General features: G+C 37.3%; 4 protein-coding genes across 5 annotated transcripts in view; 1 reads left to right on the forward strand and 3 right to left on the reverse strand.

The window, feature by feature from the left end:
* Positions 1 to 20,429, forward strand: part of LOC108654720 (uncharacterized) — a 55,587-nt gene that overhangs the window by 24,928 nt on the left and 10,230 nt on the right. For both annotated transcript variants that reach the window (XM_089256377.1, XM_018106235.3), the window contains exon 2: positions 3,021 to 3,084. The gene's annotated coding sequence lies outside the window, so the exon portion shown is untranslated. The remainder of the gene's footprint in view (positions 1 to 3,020; positions 3,085 to 20,429) is intronic.
* LOC108654772 (antichymotrypsin-2-like) lies at positions 11,649 to 12,910 on the reverse strand. The gene has a single exon (XM_030390919.2). The coding sequence runs from the start codon at positions 12,895 to 12,897 to the stop codon at positions 11,677 to 11,679; it is 1,221 nt and encodes a 406-aa protein (XP_030246779.2). The 5' UTR covers positions 12,898 to 12,910; the 3' UTR covers positions 11,649 to 11,676.
* On the reverse strand, positions 15,683 to 17,380 carry LOC149092227 (antichymotrypsin-2-like). Its single transcript, XM_089256378.1, has one exon. The coding sequence runs from the start codon at positions 17,334 to 17,336 to the stop codon at positions 16,110 to 16,112; it is 1,227 nt and encodes a 408-aa protein (XP_089112504.1). The 5' UTR covers positions 17,337 to 17,380; the 3' UTR covers positions 15,683 to 16,109.
* On the reverse strand, positions 17,498 to 18,929 carry LOC149092228 (iris-like). Its single transcript, XM_089256379.1, has one exon. It carries the CDS (start codon positions 18,840 to 18,842, stop codon positions 17,616 to 17,618), a length of 1,227 nt encoding a protein of 408 aa, XP_089112505.1. The 5' UTR covers positions 18,843 to 18,929; the 3' UTR covers positions 17,498 to 17,615.

A 20,429-nucleotide genomic window follows, 5' to 3' on the forward strand; every position in this document is an offset into this window, starting at 1 on the left:
CTACTAATTAGAGCAGGAGATGCGACCAGTTAATTTGAATAATCATATACTATATATATATATATATATACACTATGTTGTGCATGATATACTGTAGCTAGGCAAGATTTCACCTTGTACCTTTAAGGTACTTCTATATACATATACATCCATCCAAGTCCAATTCACAACCCGATTTGCACATCGTAAACCAAATCATTATGAAGATGCGTGATTTGATGTGATTTTTGGGATTATCACGCTGTGGACGAGTGTGTGCAAAATAATGAAAACAATTTAATATACTTACACTCAAAAGTAAATATATATATAAAAAGTATATATAAATATTTATTATTTATTTTATTATTTATTACATCAATAAATCTGCGCGCCACAAACAAAAATTCCCTGGTTATATGATTTCTTTGGCCAAACAAAGCCTGTAAAATTCCAAATTGATTTGCTGCAAATTTACGGTCTTGACAACGAAAACACGATTGAACACTTTTGCGGCATCGTGTCGCGTATATCAATGCAATGCGGGCCTTAACTGTTGTCAATTAGAAATTATGCCACGCCATTCGATTTATAAAGTGGGCAGGGCACAGCGCAGTCAAAACTTTTCCGCAAAAGAAATCAACTTAATTGCCCAGACGGCAGATTTTTAATTGCTTTTCAATGTCGCTGACGAAGAGCAGACACATTTTTTATTCATAACCTGTTTGCATATTTAACGGGGCCAATGGAATAGAATAGCATAGAGAGTCAAACCTACCTGACCATAAATAAATATATTCATGATGAATATAAAAATATATTTCTGTTATTAGCGCAAGGTAGTGAAACGTTTATTCTGGTTGGTAAAATATATTTATACGATTTTAATCGAATGTTATATAATTTTCGTCGGACACAAAATATAGCTTAATGCTTTCAAAGTCCATAAATTTCGATTTGGCACATGAGTTTAAATGCCGAAATGTCAATTAAGCTCTATAGGGTATATCAAAACACTCTAAATTATTTAATTTAATTTATTTATTTTGCTTTTCTTCTGCGCTGTTATAAAAAGTTGAGCTTAAAGTTCAACTCAATGGAGGGTGAAAAAGTTCATTTAATTTGCTAATTGTTGCACTTGATGCAAAATTTGCGTGCTGCCACTTGAGGCACTTGAAGGAGTGGCCTGCCGTTGAGCTCCGTGGGGAAATTAGTCAACAAAGGCCGCGGTTTGATGTAAGCGAAAATACATTAAGCTGTCAATCTTCATTTCAAACTCAAAACACACAGAAGAACCGACAAGTGTCGGGCACTGAAAATATTTTGGCAAATGCTTCACAGCATCGGATCGAAGCGGCGTCCTCAGGGAGATGCATGGGCGGGGAAGGACAGATGCCACCAGAACGTTGAGTGGCACTTTTGAACTTTGACTGTCGCTGACGTCGCTTTGCTTCAATTGATTTCTGTTGAAGCAGACACACAGCCAAACAGACAGCCAAACAGTCAGTCAGTCAGTCAGCAAGTCTGCCCTTTAGTGCCCGCACTTGGCTGTCAAGAAAAGGGCAACTGAAATATCGCTAATGCTCGGCATATAAATCGACTTAACGTGTATTCAAAAAGCTCTCTTTGTTGGCCCGTTGGTACTTTGTACTTAGTCGTATCGACTTATTACCTCAAGTCAATCACGAGTGAAGCTGAGAGGAGAAACTCTAATGCATTATTAATATTTAATTCTGTGACAAGAGCTGAGCTCAATAAATCTGAAGTTAATGGAAAACCACGGCTGTGCAACAGCCTAAAATAGAATTCGATTTAATGCGGCCTTGGTCAGTGGCACTGGTGCATTAAACCCCTTAATCCCATGCACAGGGTAGCTTTAGTTCACATTTACATTAGTATTCGTTTGATATGCTAATGCGCAAAAATAATAAAAATACATATATATATATATTTTATGAACTGTGAACATTTTCTTGTTATTTATTTGGATTTATTTCATATTTTATTGCACGCACTGGGCTTGGGCACAAGGGAAAAGGGATATGAATGGAATTCAGAGGTTTTTCAATAACTAAAGCGAATACGCATTATTTCGAATCAGCTGAATAAATTATGAAAATACACTTATTTTATTTTCATTTCAATATAAATTTTATTGTATTTATGATATGCAATAATTTTAATTACGGGCAATATAATATGCAACATATTTTATATATGTATGAATATACTATTAATATTTGATAATGAATCGATATATTTAATTGCATATGCTGACACTTACAGTTACATTTATTAGCTTTCATAAACTCGAGATTCTTCACTAATTAATTAGCTTTAGGTGCTGGCAAACACTTTTCATAAACGTCTGCAGTTGATGTCTTGAGCAGCATTTAGTGCTCAAGCCTTCTTCAAAGGGCCAAGTGCGAACCCTTTTCAGTGGCAAACGAAACTGATACTGATATATGTATATACATATATATTGATTTATATTGACACTATTGTTGGTTGGGCATACAATCTTGAGAGCAGCAATGGGACAATGGGTCAGATGACCTGTCATCAACGTTTTGGGGTCGGGGGTCGGGAAGTGAAGTGCGTGCGTTTGGCTTTGGCAGTGTCGCAACTTAATGCACTGAGTTAAATGATGACCCACTTGACTACAAAACCGCACCAGTTCTTTTTTGTTATTTATGAGCTTTGTCATAAACAAGTGGCCTGACTTAGGCGGGCCTAGTAAACAATTTATTTGCCATTCTATTGACGGAGCTATATAGCCTGTATAGCGTGTATATAAATAACTCTATTGTCCATGACTACCCCGTGGCATTTCATTTTATATTTATTTGAATCTTGAAAACAATTTCAAGCCAAACACAAATTGCTATAAGCTTAGAAGCAAAAACTATCAGCAGCAGGGGCAGAAAATGAAGCATAAACAGAAAAATAGCATCACAAGCCGCTTGGCATTTCTTATGCTGAATATTTTCTATGTACCTACGTTTGATATTGAAATGTTGTTTTCCGCCTTCTACTTGCAGTTTTCCTGTCGCAACTGTTAACTGGCAGAGACTGTGGACTGGCAAGGAGACGGAATAACTCAAGGTAATTCAAGGCAATCAATTCGCATTTTCAGCTTACTATGGCCACATCATAATACGAGAGAGATACCTAGGCCCGTGAATATATGAGCTGCATTTTGCAAGTTGCCATAAATATCTACGATTATAGCTGACTAATTTATGGAAATTTTCTATGGAAATAGGGCCTTAAAAATAACTTTGCTTGAATTTTGGTGGATAACTATTATTACAGCACTCAAATGAATTTCGGAATATATATTGTATATATATTGTACTATAGTTATTTACAAGAAAAAGTTCCCCGCTCTGCATTTGAAGTGTATATATTGTGTTTAGTAGGTTCTTCAATGCTTAACATTCATTCTCTGATAACTATGCTTTATATATTTTTATCTCTAGCAAATACTTTAATGATCGTTTCCGCATAATAAAGAGATATCAAAACTTTTTATTAAGTGTATCAGAGTTTTGGCATTTGGCTTGGAAAACTTTGCTTTAGTTTTCGAGCATTTCAATCAGATTTTTGCTTGAGCCTATTTATGTATATATGTTTGTGTGTGCGTGTGTATTTACCATAAATAATAGTTATTCTATTGGCACGTGCACAGCTCAGTAAGGAGGCCAATCGGGCACGTGTGCATAAACATATCGAGGCTTTGGCCAACAACAACAAAAAATTTCATGAAACTCGGCTGTCAGCTATTCGAAGAGCTGTATATTGAAAATATCTTAGTACATTGTTTTGCTATTGTATGTGGGCTTTGTAGCTGCCTGGCATTACAAATGAAATGAAATGAGTTTTGGCAAACGAAATTGCAACTCTTGATTAGCAAATTTATGTAACAATCAAGTTGAGCTCAGCCTTGAGCCAGGCACTCGTAAATATTTCGCTGATTGATGAACATGGCTGAGCTTACGCTCCGCATTTCATGCGAACACATACTTTTTTCTTTTCTATTATTATATGTACATACATACATATATATTTGTATTTATATTTATTCTTGTTGGCCTCTCCAAATGGCACTTCAGCTTATTTATTGTCCTCATTCTTAGGCTGTTGCTGGGGGGCAGACAATTCCCTCGTATTTACTAAGCGGCCGAGTGTGTGTTTAGCTTTGACTTCTAAGTGCTCTCCACGCTGAAACAGCTCAACAATCTGCCTATTCTTGTAGTTAGTCTAGTTTGTCCATCTGTCTGTTTTCGCTAAAGTCTCAAGTTTTCCGGCTGCACGAGAGAGGGACTTTTGCCGGACAAGAGTTTAAGGAACTACGTCTTAAGGCAAAGTTAAACTCAAGTTTAGTGCATGCACTTGGCCTGGAGTGTTAGGGAAGTGTTCACCGAATATGTATGCACTGTAACGGTGCTGTTGAAAAGCTTTCATAAGTGATAATGTAATTGCGCTTTTATAATCAATATCTACTATTCTGATGGCGCCTCTCGCATCAAGTAGCTGTGGAAGGCAATTATCTAAGTACGTCTCGTCTGCTCGATAATTGAGAGCCCTATCAAAACTGTTCAGGCTGCCACTTTCACCAAGCTGCACAATTTTCAAAAAATAATTAGCTAAGGGCCGGCTGGCTCTTGGCAGTTCTTGATTAAATTGTGGGCCAAGTGTGTTAACCAGAGCTACCCACTGATAAGTGTAACCTATATTTCACTTTGTTAACTACCTCAACTTCCTGTTGCGGTTATTTAGTGAGGTCATCGCATAATATTTTGTCTACTATAAGTTATTATTATCAGTTCATTATTTATCGCATTGCCATCATAGTTTATTTAAAAATTATGCACTTTATGATTTAAAGTAATTTTATTACTTTATAGACATTAAATGTCAAATGGGATTTTGCGCTCGACTTGCACATTTTATGGAGTGCAACTCAGTTAGCAACGACTTCCCCTCAGCTGTTGTCGCATTTTTGCGTTTATATCTCATATTTCTAGTGACACTTCATATACCCTGTAAGCATAAAATATTCAAAGGGGTGACAGAAGTAAACACATAAAGATATTCAGTGTACTTTTTGATATAAAAAAATATAAATAAATATAGAAATTATTTTGTTGAAGCTTTGACTTCCATTTACTAATACATAATATAATTTATTTTTAATTTTTCCCTAACTTACTTCTATCTTTAACTCGTATTATGTATATCAAACACTTTTTCATGCAAAGCTCAGCAGATTGCGTGGTATTGGCAAGTCAAGTGAGCTTGATTGGATCACTCTCACTTGTTTTATGATGATATATTAATGCAGCAGCCATGAGGTGCCATAAAGTGAAGCCACTTCAAAAACGGACGCAAACAGAACAGAACTTTCCAGCAACAACAACAACGACAATAGCATTCATGTCCGCTTGACTGGCTGGGTGTGAGTGGCTGAGTATGTGAACTACACTCAAGCACTCAAACATCCACACAGACAGCCATAAGTAGTATATGCAGTAAATGATGTTTAGCACTTCTTGCTCTGCTTAAGCGTTAAATTGTTTATTTTTATATCAATATATATGCAAACATTTTGATGGCCAGCTATGCACATAAATCTTGGCCACTTAACTGAACCACAAAATTGGCAAAAAATCGTACAGCCAGCTGCGCCAAAATGTCATATTAAAAATTGTTGCATCTTAATTGCATTTTAATCAAAAGCAAACACAATATATGTACACATGAGACGACTCGTTCCACAGCTGTGCAAACACTTTGCTCGCTTCCAATAGGGCGAAGCACAGTGAAGAGGGCTCGCTCGAAGACTTGTCTAATGCCCAACACTAGAATTCATGAGTCAGCCAAGTGTTAGCTCGTTGGAAATTGCTAATCATGCGGGACAGTTATGGGTTCGTTGGATAAACAAACATTAACTATGTGGCGAAAGCAACAAAAAATATGTATATATTTATAAAGTTATGAGCAATAAATGTTGTGTGTATTTAGGTTACGACTGGTTAAACTATTCCATCAAAAAATATAATATATTGTATATATAGGTATACTATGAAAGCATTGAACTGGGTCATCAATTAGTGGCAGGGCTGCAATGCTGAATATAAAAGATTTGTGAATAAAAATATTGAAATTAATTTAAAATTCTGTTTTGTGATTCCAAGAAATCAACAAATACATTCCGAAAATCTAAAATATTGCATATAAGCTGTGGAAATTGTTGTAATTTAATAGATAATATTTTTGGTTTTATTTCTTTTATTTATTTATTATTTTTTGTAAATTGTTCTTAGCCCCTAAAGTAATGCGTAAAATGTAAATGTAAATACCAGTGCTCTAACGTGAGCTCATCCAATACTTTATGAGATAGACGTCACGTTGGTTATTGCCGTGTTTAAAGTTAGAACCATTCCATTACAATTGAATTCTATGAAAATAAACATGCAGTGTATACGAAATCATTCGCATTACGCATACGCCGTGTGTGCGACTGTTTCATCCAGCCTGGCAATAAGACACGCTGTGCGACAGCAATACATTGTTGGCGGTGCACAGTATTCATTCACAGACAGGTGAGCACACTCACACACACACACACACACACACACACACACACATACACACACACACATACGCATAGAGACACGCACTTGTACTCGTTCATTCATTAGAAAAGTAAATTTCATGCTAGAACAAAATAAAACGAAGAAGTAAAGAAAAATGGAAAGAAAAATGTTCCACGGCACATTTGTTTTTGTTTGGCCGCCAGCCAACTGAAAATGAAGGCAGTGGAAAAAAGAACGAAACAACAAAATAAATAAAATATAAAAAAGTTGCTCACGTTTTTTGCCACTTGCGGTTTTTGTTCATTCCCGTGTTGCTATCAAATTTGTGGGCCTTTCATGACGTTATCAGCCAGCAACTGGGTGCGAGAGCGTGAGAGTGACTGCCGGATGGCCTATAACCCTTGACGCCTGTCTTGACTGCCGTTTGTTTGTCAAAGGTTCGGCAATTACTTACATTTTTGTGTCATTATTGTTGATGTTGTCGCCCAACGTGCTCGCCAAAAAGTCAAAGTTAGCCTCGTACATCACTGTTTGACACGGCTGCGGTTCTGCCACCTCCGCTTGGCTAGAGGAATGCCTTGCGGTTGCTGGCCGTTCGGCATTCGACGTTCGACGTTCGACGTTCGACGTTCGACATACGACATCGGCCGTCGGCGTTGACGTTGACGCTTGCCGGCCGGATTGCCCTTGTTTTCCTTCATGTCATATCGATTTTCAAATTTGCGCCCAGCTCCAATTGGACCTCGTGTCCAAGTGTCATTTGACTGACGGAACTCGTGTTTGCGAAATTGTCGCCTGTCGCTTGTCGCTTGTCGTTGTTCTTGTATTTTATTTCATTTCATTTCTTCATTTCTTTTATGCCGAGTCCCTTGCTAGCTCAAAGGTGTTAACTTTATCGCACGGCCGAAGCCAAAGCCAACGCCATTTATTTTGTTGTTTTGCATATTTCAATTGTATTTCATGTACACACAATGTAAACACTTGTATTCGCATTTTTTTTTTATCTTTTCATTTCATGTTTGCTGCTTTTTTTCCATTTCACAGAACTGAAAAGCAATTTGATATGGCGAAAAAAAAGAGAATTATGCGAATGTACATATAAAATCATTTGCGAGGAATTGCACAATTTATGAAATTTGTGTTAAATGGCATTCTTTTATCTGAATATATAAGGCAGCAATGAATAAATGTAAGCGAATAGCTTATACTCTCTAAATGCTTATAAATATATTTAATTGATGATTTTGGAGCTGTAAGAGTGAAGCCATTCTTCATTTTATTCAATTATAACTTGGTATACTCAGCGAGCTCGTAATATAGTTAAGCGACTCGGTCTACATTCTAATAGAAAGTCTTTACCTTATAAGCTCTTCGAAATTGTTAACACAACATTATATGTTTGTTTTGTTTAAAGTCGAGTGCCCAGCCGGAGCTTAATATGTAAATTCCATTGTCTTTCGGTTTGGCACGTCCCATTTGAAGTGAATGTCGCAGTTGGAAATAATTTTGAGGATTGCTGCTGTGTGCTTCTTGCAATGTAAGACTCATTAAAAAGTTACATGGACATGAAAATGATAAGTATTTTCATAATATTAACTTTTTGATTAGGAATTTCATAAGCACTGGCTGGAGCTGTAATGGAATATTACTTTAGAAAAGCCACTGAACTATTCAAGGTACGTTAGAGATAAGTTCTGGATATACTATGTTATCTGCAACCGGAATATATTTACAGTAGGTCTTTTACATTTAGTTTTTTTTCATTTTTGTAATTCAAATGGGCGTTGATTTACTGCATTCATTCCCTATCCTATTCATCTAACTCAGCTCAGCCTAGCTCATTGATTTATAAGCCGCAGTTGCCTTGTTTAGTCTAGCTCTCAGCTGAGCAAGTACTTTGTCAACAACTGCTAGACAATCGCGAGATAACCGGTTATTAGGTATAGCTAATGGGGGTTAATATCTGTTAATACTCTCACTGCCCGCCTTCCATATCCGGCAGAGACCATTAGATCTTAATTACAGTAATTGCAGCTCACTGAATATGCATTTCGGTATTGGTTCAGGCGGTCCAATTGCTCGATGATTTTTCTAGAAACTCTACGTCAACTGGTCAAAGTGTAAACGCTGATCGAGTAATTTGTCAGCTACTTCGATTCATAAAAGTCCAAGGAACAATTTCTATTGCGGCTTGTTGTATTTCTAATTTTTGTATGTTTGTTTTTGTTTTTATTTTGTGACTTGGCTTTTAGCAACGTTGCAATTTTCCACACGATTGCAGTTTATGACCGCAAAGGCAATTATTATAGCTGGCTATCGGGTAATGCAAAGCTCTGACTAATACGCTTTTTGGCATAGAATCCAGTGCAATGACCCCGCATTCAGAGTTTGAGAAAACAGTTCAATTATGGCCACAATTACGAATGCGTTTTCGATTACACGCCCTATTGAGACGTCACAAATGCTAAAAACAAAACTCACAACAGCAACAGCAACAGCAATTAAAATATAAGCAAATCGCCTGCCAAGAGAATTAAACATTTAGCTGTACTCTATAGCAAGGCAATTAGAATATTTGCATTTAACTTGACCAATTTAATAATTTAATTACAATTATCGAGCGTCGGAAATTTTCGGGAATGCTATCTGTTTGAAATTTCTGAAATACATTGATTACATTCATTTTCTACCTCATATAGACAGTTGTTCAAGGTTAAAGCAAGTCTGAGTAAATAATAAAAAATGTTTTTAAATACAATAAAAGAAATCTTTAATTACATTGCACACCTTTTTTAAGCTCTTGGCTCGCGACAGCTAGTCTCCCCGATAGATAAAGAAAGCTGTTTAGCTGCTGTGCTTTACACACACACAATTCTTGTCATTGATGAATATTATAATGAATGATTTGTTCTAGATAGTTCTATGAATCTTTGTTATTTTTAGCATATTTTACTTTCATCTTGAATAATTCTAAATGAACCCGTTCGATTTGTCGTAAATGCAAATAATTGAAACGTATTTGCTTGAACGATTTTCTTGGACCGTCAAGGGAAATAATTATATAGAGCCAAGTACAAAATAGTCAGGCGTTCCGTGCATGGAAAGAGACCTCGTCATTGCATTAACAACAACAACAACAACAAATAAACAAACAAAAGAACAAGTGCTTTTAGCAATTTTATAAACCGCAAATAGTTGTACTTTGTAACGGCTTTCAAAGTCTTTTTTTTTTATTTTTTTTTAGTATGGTTCAGTTAGTTTAAACAGTTAGTTGGGCATTGTCTGTAGTTGTGGGTGGCTTATGAGGCGAAACCACAGTTGATAATTTACATAATGATAATTTTTATAAATTTTTGAATTATTAAATAGAGATGCATATGAGTTTTTTTTTTACAGTTGTCTAAAAAAATAAATACTTCATCATATTGCAAAGAGTCAAGCGAGCTTACAGACTCATGAATATGTAAATAAATTCCCAGACAGTATAGAGTGTATTATTTATAATCGATCCGTGTCTACCTCTGATTATATAGCGCAGTGTCAAGCCCATTCAGCTGACTTTTTTTTTATTTTGTGCACAATTTTTTTTCGTCGAGATTTATGTCACTTGATGGCCTTCAGCATGGCATCTTTTTTATTATTATTATTAAATTTAATTTTTGTTTCTTGTTCCACTGTGGCTATTAATAACGACATCAACCTCCAAGAGGTCACAGCAACTGCAGCTCATGCACATCATTTAACCAGCTGTAAATTATAAATAACAGCGAGTTGTATTTTTTTTCTCATATTTTATTTTTGTTAAATTGTTTCAGAGGGCTGCTTAAAATGCTTAACTGCCTGTCTGCCTCCGACAATAAGCAACAATAACTAAAGTTAGTTAAATATAAAAGGGCAGCATGAAAGGCCGCGCATTTGCCAGCTGTGACCGCCAGATACTGTGCGTCTACTTATAGCCACATTCATTATTTGGGCCAGTAAAATGGAACAGCTTATTGGGCTTAGCTCGCCGCATGCAAAGTCAAAGTAGTCATTAATTAAAGGCCAGCTACAGGCTGAACTTGTGAAGCTCAAGACATTAAGCCTAAGCCAAAGACATTTTCGTGCCCTTATATTGTTTTATATCAATATAATTAAATATGTCAAAATATGCAACTCTATTAAAAATATATCAATATAGGAAATTTATTAAACTGATTTTGATTAGTCAGAAAATATATTTAACAATATATTTAAAATAAAACAAAAATCTTGTCATTATTCTTTTCACTATGAAAATAAAAATAGCTTTAAAAAATTTTTTGTATATTGCTTTGAGTTAGTGATGTTATTCCATACTGAAATTCTCTTTGGAGTAATTAATTAGAAATGAAATAATTTCTAGCTAAATTTCATATTCGCTTGGTCTAAATGTCATGCTTTTATTATTATTATTTTTTTTTTTATTAGTGCCGAGGGGCGCGTTCTACATACTTGGATAGTTTGGCCGACATTTGGGCTGAAGGCTACAGCCCTGCTGTTACCAAGACTGGTAGCAAACTAAGCCGTAACAAATGCAAATATTTGCCCAGAGTAGTTGAATATCATACGGTTAAGCACTCACGGGCTTCTGATAAGGTCTGCTGATAAGGGGCAGGGCTGAGCGTTGATTTGTATCGTCGTCCGCTGTAATGTAAATATCACAGAATAATTTATCAAAACGAAGAATTTATCATATCGCGCTACTCGAAAGTAATTTGACTGTCATTCTGGGCGCCTCGATCGGCCCCATTATCATTTTCAGTCAACAGCCGAGTGCATTCCTCCGATTCTCTAGCTGCTATAAATGATAGGTGAGTTGTCTCCAGATTAGATGTGTTAAGGTTCGCAATGGAAATTAACCAGCTAATGAAGTAACCCAGGGTGTGGTCGCCGAGATAAAAATCATTTTGTAATTGAAAGCGAAATTGTCAAGATAGATACTAGACTAGAATTCTATCGCCCATTTAAGATTACAGATAACATGCACTTATCTCTTTTAGTTTCAGCATTCCGCGTTATATGTATTATTATATATTTTATTTTTATATTTGACTGTTACTTATATTCATAAAGTTCATTTTTTTGCATGTAATCTTGGACATTCTGACTTACAGGGTTTGCATAGCTCAGATGTATTTATTGAGCTCGGATCTTTCTGTTTGAAATTGCCCATGAAGAGACAACCGTAGACTTCGTCGTAAATAATATAGCAAAATGGATGATCGGCATGAAAAATTTTGGGCTCATCCTCTGTTGATGACATCATTTCAAAATTAACAAAAATGGCAGTTGCAGCAGCAGCTTCGGTACCCTCTTCGTTAACCTCAATGAATGCCTTGTGCACAATTTGGGATACTTTCAGTGGCTCTATCTTCTCGAGCATTTTATCAAACTCTGGATTAGTAAATATTATATCCATGCCCAGGGCCTGGAAGACAGGTGTTAGCTCCATACTGAATTCAGTTTTGAATTTGGGCAGCTTGACAGATACTTTTGTGGGGAACAGTTCAGATGCGATACTCTCCAGGGTAGTTGATTTTAGACCATTCTCCAGATCCGCTAGGCCATCTTTTTTGTTGGGCAGAATGACCAACATGAACAATTGAGTGTCTTTGTAAGACATCCGCAAGGCTTTGGCATCTAAGTTTGGCAGTTCGGCATACAAGTAATCGTTCGTTGCGTTCATCATAGATACTTCAATCTTATTTTTGTTATCCACAAAGAAAACTTCGTTACGAGTTTGCTTTTCATTGAACTTACTATTCCACGCACCCTTGAAATACACCGCGTTGATTAGCACCAGGCGAGTGGCTGAGCTGAAAGAGTCTGGACTAACCAGGTCCGTCAAGAGATTATTCGTCTGGGACTCGACCCAGCCATTGATAGTGGCAGCCGATTTCTGGGCATTTCGAAAATTGATAGATTCGGGAGCTGAAAGAAACTTTTGAGTCAGCGCCTCGCTGAAGTCAGAACGTAACTGTATATCGTCCATAATGTACACTTTGTTGGCCATGCGTAACACACTGTACTTCTGGTAATACTCGAGAGCGCTATGAAAGCCATCGGCTATCTGATTGGCATCGGTCGAGCTGAACTTCAGTCCGGCGTCCAGCTGACGGCTGGTTTCGCTGTCATCTTTGGCGCCCATGCGCAACATCCCAGCGCAGATTTGTATCGAAAGAGGAGAGCATATTAGATCCTTATCGGCTGATGAACCCACCAGTTTATCATATAAGTCTCGAGCGAATGTATCTAACGAATTTGTAAATTCCGTGCTAACATTTTTTTCTGCCATAACAAATAAAAAAATTAAGTTTTGACAGTTTTTGATATTTTTAGATAATTTGATATTACAAAGTGCATGAGATTAAATTATGACCTTAGGTAAAGAGCGTGAGAGAAAGAGAGAGAGAGAGAGATGAAAAGAGATTGAAAGAGAGATTATAAAATGTAGTTAAATAATTAAAGAACTCAACTCAAGAGCTCAACTGTAAAATTATTAAATAAGTAAATATTTTCCATACTCAATTTCCATTTCCAAATTTACGGGCTTTTAAATTATGTTACATCAGTTTCATATGCTCCAATTAATACTTCTACACAATGCAAATGATTTGTACTAAATAAATTGAAATACAGACCCAATTTAATTGATCCGTTTTTAGGCCTCACAGGTTAATTTGGCTTTGCGAATTCCAATAATTTTGACTCATTGTTTGTCTACAATATATGCAAATATGAGTATTTCAAATTTCGCTATCAGAATGCTGATAATATTCCAATGAGCGCCCTAAGCTCAAGCACATCAATCAAATGTAAAGTATTTGCCAGAATTTTGTGATATACGACCATTCGAGTACCTTAACGACTCACTCACCGCTGGCCACGTGTCCGGGCTGAGAACTCTGCCCATCTAAGGTGAGCCGTCGATTGGAGAAGGCCAGTTGTCAGTCAGCTTGATATTGGAATTTCTAATTAATGTTCAATAACTTTTCAATTTAGGCACATTAGTAAAATAAGACTTCCGAAATGTGTTCTCTGCTGATGTGTAAACTTGTCAATCAGCATAAATCAGACACACGCTTTTAGCTAGTTCACTAGCTTGGTTCTTGGCTGTAAGGTCATAAACATTTATACACATACACACATACATACATATATTATTATTATATATCTAAAGATGACGACTAATATTTCAACATATTCTATAGAGAGACAGACGCTGCGACACGGAACTGAATGTAGGTCAGTTTGCCTGCATGGCGTGTTGTCCAGCTATAAATAAATGCATTTCTGTTTTCATTTCTGAATTGCCTAGTAAACACAAACAGAAACGGAAACAGAACAGAACAAAACCGAACAGAGCAGAGAAAAGCAGAGCACAATTTTCAATTGAATGGCGTAGGAGTCGCTGACCTTGTGGCTAAAGTGAAAAACTGGGCAAAAACGGGGGCAAGTCCACAGGCATCAGAAGTGGCCAAGCCATTGGCCTTAAGCATGTGATGTGACAACTGTCCAGACTCTAGCTCAAATGAAGCCATCGACTGCTGCCCTCTCCAGTCTCTTTTTGTTCGTGTTTCTGTTTGTGTTTGAGTTGTCCTGCCAACATTTTTATGTGAAATAATATTCCAGCATGTGCATGAGCATGAGAACGAGCATGAGCTGTCTACCGCGAACTGTGCATGCCGCAGGCATCTCTATTGTCTATGGCCACTCACATGTGTCAAACACTTTGACCTCAGCGTGGCCAGTGGCGAGCACTTGTGATATTTTCTTCTTTTATTTGCATTTTCATTATACTTATACTTTGGAGCATATATGCTAGAGCAACATGAATTGAAGGCGCTCTAGAAACGCATTTAAATTTGGATATGTTTCAAGTTTCTTGGTCTGCAGTATTTCATGTACTATTTATAAATCCTAATCATGATTCAGTTGGACTATATTTATTTACTGGGTATCTTCCAGTAGTGCACAGTCTTTTGTCTTTTTCTCTTCATTCTTTTGGGGTAATTTGATGCTGGTAGCCAGAATCAGAAATCGTCTGCCCCAGCTCCAAGTGCAGTGAACTCGTTCGTTGTGCAGTTTTTGCATAAATTCGAGACGATCCACATAACGCAGCGCCGCCCCAAGTGACACACTGGAAGGGCTGCTAATGAGATATAGATAATGTAATTAGAGAGCTTTGACAGGTTGTCGTCTATGGGCGCACAGGTGTCACAGCACCCGCTCCCCGTTCGCCTTTTGCCTTTCGCCTTTCGCCACTCAATACCCATCACCCACAGGTTGTCATCATAAATTGCATTAGACCCTAATCGATGGCTCGGATATATGACCTGATTGCTACCATTAGCTGTTGGCCTTTGGTTAGCCCTAAACTGTTGATGGGCGTATATTGTTATTGGCAGCTGTGGCTTTCGCACAATTCAGTAATTTTCAAGTGCTGCGTGCACCTGTTGGGCTGGCCTGCCTAGGCTGAGGTGAGTTTTCAAGTTATAATTGGTTAATTATATTGCTTGAGGGACGGGAAATTGATTGGGCAACTGTTTCATTGGCTCGCGAACCGTTGGCAGATGTCAGGGTCAATGCATTTGGGTCAATTGGCAGCCGTTTCATATTACAGAACGGAGAGTCACAATGCGTTAGTTAGTGTAAGCTGTAATTACAATTAGAATACACAAATGAGCTCTGCGGTGTTAATGAATGCATAAATAGACGGGCGGTTGGCATTGCTAATTGGTCTGCAATTCATAACTAGCTAGTTATATAATTACAAATTATGAAAAAAAAAACCTATATAAATAATAAATGCCATGCATTTTATAGAATTATAGCTGCATTGATTTTCCTGTTACTTTTCTAGCTCAACTTGATATACATTCGCCTGTGCCATAAAAAGTTCCCCGATTGACGTACTTTTTCACAGTAAGCATATCTCCGATTGATATGATCTGTTTGTGGAGTGCTGCTATGTAAATACTCATGATTATTGTAGCCTGAGTCATTCTCTAGTTTCTTTCCCGCTGACCATTGGACTGCCATGAGCAGACTACATACATATACATATGTTCCATATCTGTTTTTAGTCGTCAAATTTTGCAATTGCTCAAGCGTTTTTATCTGCTACGCTGCGTAATTATCTCAGCTGCAATGATTATCTCTTCAAGTGGAGCAAGTTATTCTGTCGATCCCATTAACGGAAAAGTAACTGAATCCACATAAACGGCAGAATTTGTGTGCGTTTCTGCTAATGCCTTAACTACCGCAATATCAGATTAAACACACGCTACTGCTCATTCGGTATTTCGAATTGGAGATGAGCACGTGATCCAATGGCGACACATAGCTATGCATAGCGATGACAGCATAGCACTAATCACCTTAGTTTGATATATTTATATGAGCAGACAACTATTATCCGCTATTGAAGTTAATTTGAACTGCTTTTCCCATTATAAACATAACAATGCAATAATAATTATAGTTATTTACATTCCTTTAGCTATTTTATTTTTCGATGCCCTTATTTGCAAATAGTCTTGGGCAGGCTGATTTACAGGGAGTACATACTTCCATAGTATTTGTGCTCGGATCTTTACCTTTTAGGTTTCCCATAAAGAGACAACCGTAGACTTCGTCATAGATAACATAGCAAAATGGATGATTGGCATGAAATGTTTCAGGTCTCTCCGGCTCAATTGACGCGCTTCTCATCATTACTACCATAGCAGTTGCAGCAGCAGCTTCGGTACCCTCTTCGTTAACCTCAATGAATGCCTTGTGCACAATTTGGGATACTTTCAGTGGCTCTATCTTCTCGAGCATTTTATCAAACTCTGGATTAGTAAATATTATATCCATGCCCAGGGCCTGGAAGATAGGTGTTAGCTCCATACTGAATTCAGTTTTGAATTTGGGCAGCTTGACAGATACTTTTGTGGGGAACAGTTCAGATGCGATACTCTCCAGGGTAGTCGATTTTAGACCATTCTCCAGATCCGCTAGGCCATCTTTTTTGTTGGGCAGAATGACCAACATGAACAATTGAGTGTCTTTGTAAGACATCCGCAAGGCTTTGGCATCTAAGTTTGGGAGTTCGGCATACAAGTAATCGTTCGTTGCGTTCATCATAGATACTTGAATCTTATTTTTGTTATCCACAAAGAAAACTTCGTTACGAGTTTGCTTTTCATTGAACTTACTATTCCACGCACCCTTGAAATACACCGCGTTGATTAGCACCAGGCGAGTGGCTGAGCTGAAAGAGTCTGGACTAACCAGGTCCGTCAAGAGATTATTCGTCTGGGACTCGACCCAGCCATTGATAGTGGCAGCCGATTTCTGGGCATTTCGAAAATCGATAGACTCGGGAGTTGAAAGAAACTTTTGAGTCAGCGCCTCGCTGAAGTCAGGGCGTAACTGTATATTGTCCATAATGTACACCTTGTTGGCCATGCGCAGCACGCTGTACTTCTGGTAATACTCGAGAGCGCTATGAAAGCCATCAGCTATCTGATTGGCATCGGTCGAGCTGAACTTCAGTCCGGCGTCCAGCTGACGGCTGGTTTCGCTATCATCTTTGGCGCCCATGCGCAACATCCCAGCGCAGATTTGTATCGATAGTGGGGAACATATTAGATCCTTATCGGCTGATGAACCCACCAGTTTATCATATAAGTCTCGAGAGAATGTATCTAACGAATTTGTAAATTGTGTTGTATCATTTTCCGCCATAGTTACCTAAAAAAAAAAAAAAAAAAAAAAACAAACAAAATTTGAATATTGACAGTTTTGATTTTTCCAGATTATCTGATGTTATAAAGTAAATGAGATGGCATCACGATGGCTGTGAAGTTTATTTTGTATGAGTATAAAGCTGACATTGGCTATTGAACTGGAATAATTTGTGTCCGCTTTCTTCTCATTCGCTAAGAACATACCCTGATCATCAGAGAAGAGCATCGCAATAGTTTGAAAAGATTCGGAATATCTACTTCATATATATATATTTAGTTAGTGAATGAATCTTTTTGCAAAAAATTTTGGGCAAGCTTTCTGGCAGCGTTCGCATAGTTTTGGAGTATTCATTACATTCAAGTCTTTATGCTTAAGGTTTCCCATGAAAAGACAACCATAGACTTCATCATAAATAATATAGTAAAATGGATGGTCGGCATAGAATCTTTTTGGCTCCGGCCCTAAGGGCATAGATAACATACATATCGACATTGCAGTCGCAGCTGCAGCTTCGGTGCCCTCTTCGTTGACCTCAATGAATGCCTTATGCAAAATCTGGGATACTCTCAGGGGCTGTTTCATTTCGAGCAGTTTGTCAAATTCTGGGTTCTTAAATATTATATCCACACCCAGGGATCTGAAGACAGGTGATAATTCAACACTGAACTCTGTTTTAAATTTTGGCAGCTTGACAGATACTTCCAGTAGTTGCAATTGGGATGTTATACTCTTCAGGGTTGTTGACTTCAATTTCTTCTCTAGATCCACTAATCCATCTATTTTGTTGGGCAGTATGATCAACATGTACAGCTTTGTATCCTTATAGGCCATCCGTAATGCTGTGGCATCTAAGTTTGAGAGATCCGCATAGAAGTAATTGTCGAACGCGTTCATCATGGAAACTTTAACCTTATTTTTGTCATCTATAAAGAAATCTTCGCTCTGCGTTTGCTGCTCATCAAATTTAATATCCCATTCGCCCTTGAAGTAGATCGCATTGATCATCACAAGACGAGTATCTGAGCTAAAAGAGTCTGGGCTAACGAGGTCCTTTATAAGATTATTCGTCTCGGATTCTACCCAGGCATTGATAGCGGCAGCCGATTTCTGGCCATTTTTGAAATCGATGTACTCGGGCGTTGAAAAAAAGTTTTGCAACAACGCATCGCAGAATCCCTTACGTAAGTGAATACTGTTCATAACGTACACTCTATTGGCCATGCGCAACACACTGTACTTCTGGTAATACTGGAGAGCACTACGAAAGCCGTCAGCTATCTGATTGACATTGCTCGAGCTGAACTTCAGTCCGGCGTCCAGCTGGCGGCTGGTTTCGCTATCATCTTTGGCGCCCATGCGCAACATTCCAGCGCAGATTTGTATCGAAAGTGGGGAGCATATTAGATCTGTATCGACTGACAGTATAAATAGCTTATGGTAAAAGTCTCGAGAGAATGTGTCTAGTGAATTGGCAAATTGTTTCTGATCATTTTTGTTCAACATGCTGACATCAAAATTAATATTAAATCAAACCCAAATAATATTTTTACGTGATGAAATTGTTTTTATGTCAGAAGTACAAAGTAAGTGCGATGGAAATTTAAAACAGATAGAGTGGGAGAAAGAGTGAGAGTAAGAGAACGAGAGATAGACAGTGGGGTGGAGAGAGAGATTTCAGATTGATATCAAATGATTGTAAATATTATTATTGATTTCATATATAACAAACTTTCTAAGTAAACTCCCCCAATTTATGCTGTGTCAATTAATATACCCACATCATGCACTGTCAATTAAATTGATCTGTTTTTAAGCTCTTCCATAAAGCCAATTCCAGTGAATTTCAATGAATTATTGTTTGTCTATATGCAAATTTGGTTATATCAAATTTCGTTATCATACAACGGAAAATTCTCCGGGGTGTGTCCAAAGCTCAAGCACCTCACTCGTCAGGCGGGCAAGCAGTTGCAGAAATGCTGTAATATATGACTTTTAGAATACCATTACGATTCATTGAGCTGTTGCATATTTAATTCGTGTTTACGTTAGTTACACTTTGTAGCTTTATTTTTCCACTGGTCGATAGAAAAAAGTAGAAAAAAAAAAAAACGTCACTAACGTTCGGCCAGACGATGAATGTGAATCAATGACAGGCAGACGACAACAGCAATAACAACAACAACAACAACAGCAACAACAACTAGTAAAATGAGAAAGAACAACTCATTGGCAACGATGCTAATGTGTTTGTTATTGTTTATCGCTATAATTTTGTTTTTTTTTTTTTTTTTTCTGTTGGCTATTGTCGTGCTGGCGAGTTAACGAGCTAATGGAAAAGTTTATACTAGAACCTATAAAGATGGGGCATACACCAGCACTCACTCCTCCCAATCGTGCCCGAGCCTGATGTGTAATATTGTTCGTTGTAAGTTTCCATGTTTCGAGTTTGAATTACAATTTTTTGCTCAGCTAGACGTGCACATTAAATTAATGCAACAGTGGAGATCAACGATCTTAAGCCGTATGTATAATATTGATCATTATATGAAGTCAAACTGCTGAGGCGTATGTATAATATACATCATTATAAAGAGTCAAAGTTCCCAACCGTATGTATAATATACATCATTATGAAGAGTCAAAGTTCCGAGGCGTATGTATAATATACATCATTGTAAGAAGTCAAAGGGGTTAAGTTTAACACTTTTTCTAGTGCAAGCATATGTTCGAATCTAGTAGTAATATCGTATGATTACAGCAATAACTGTAAAGATCATTGACAGATATTGCCCGGGCACATATTTATCTCTCTTCTACAGCAAAAAAACGAGCTACGTATGCGAAAAATGAAGAGTATTAGAAAAAATCAATTAATTGATTGTTTGATTGGATTCTAGGGCATTTGTGAGTCAATCATTTGCTAGCAGGCAAATCTTTTTGTTGCGATTCGTTCAACGATGACAAAGTTACTAAGCCCAGATAAAAAGTTGTGCCAATATTTGTCTTTTTGCCATCGCCTTTGATAAAGCCGCATTTTATTCAATTATAGCCGGATAAAAAGAGCGTATCACATAAATATATACTTAAATA

Source organism: Drosophila navojoa, chromosome 2 (genome assembly GCF_054131105.1).
Source record: "Drosophila navojoa isolate 15081-1374.11 chromosome 2, UAZ_NAV_1.0, whole genome shotgun sequence".
Taxonomy (NCBI): Eukaryota; Metazoa; Arthropoda; class Insecta; order Diptera; family Drosophilidae; genus Drosophila; species Drosophila navojoa.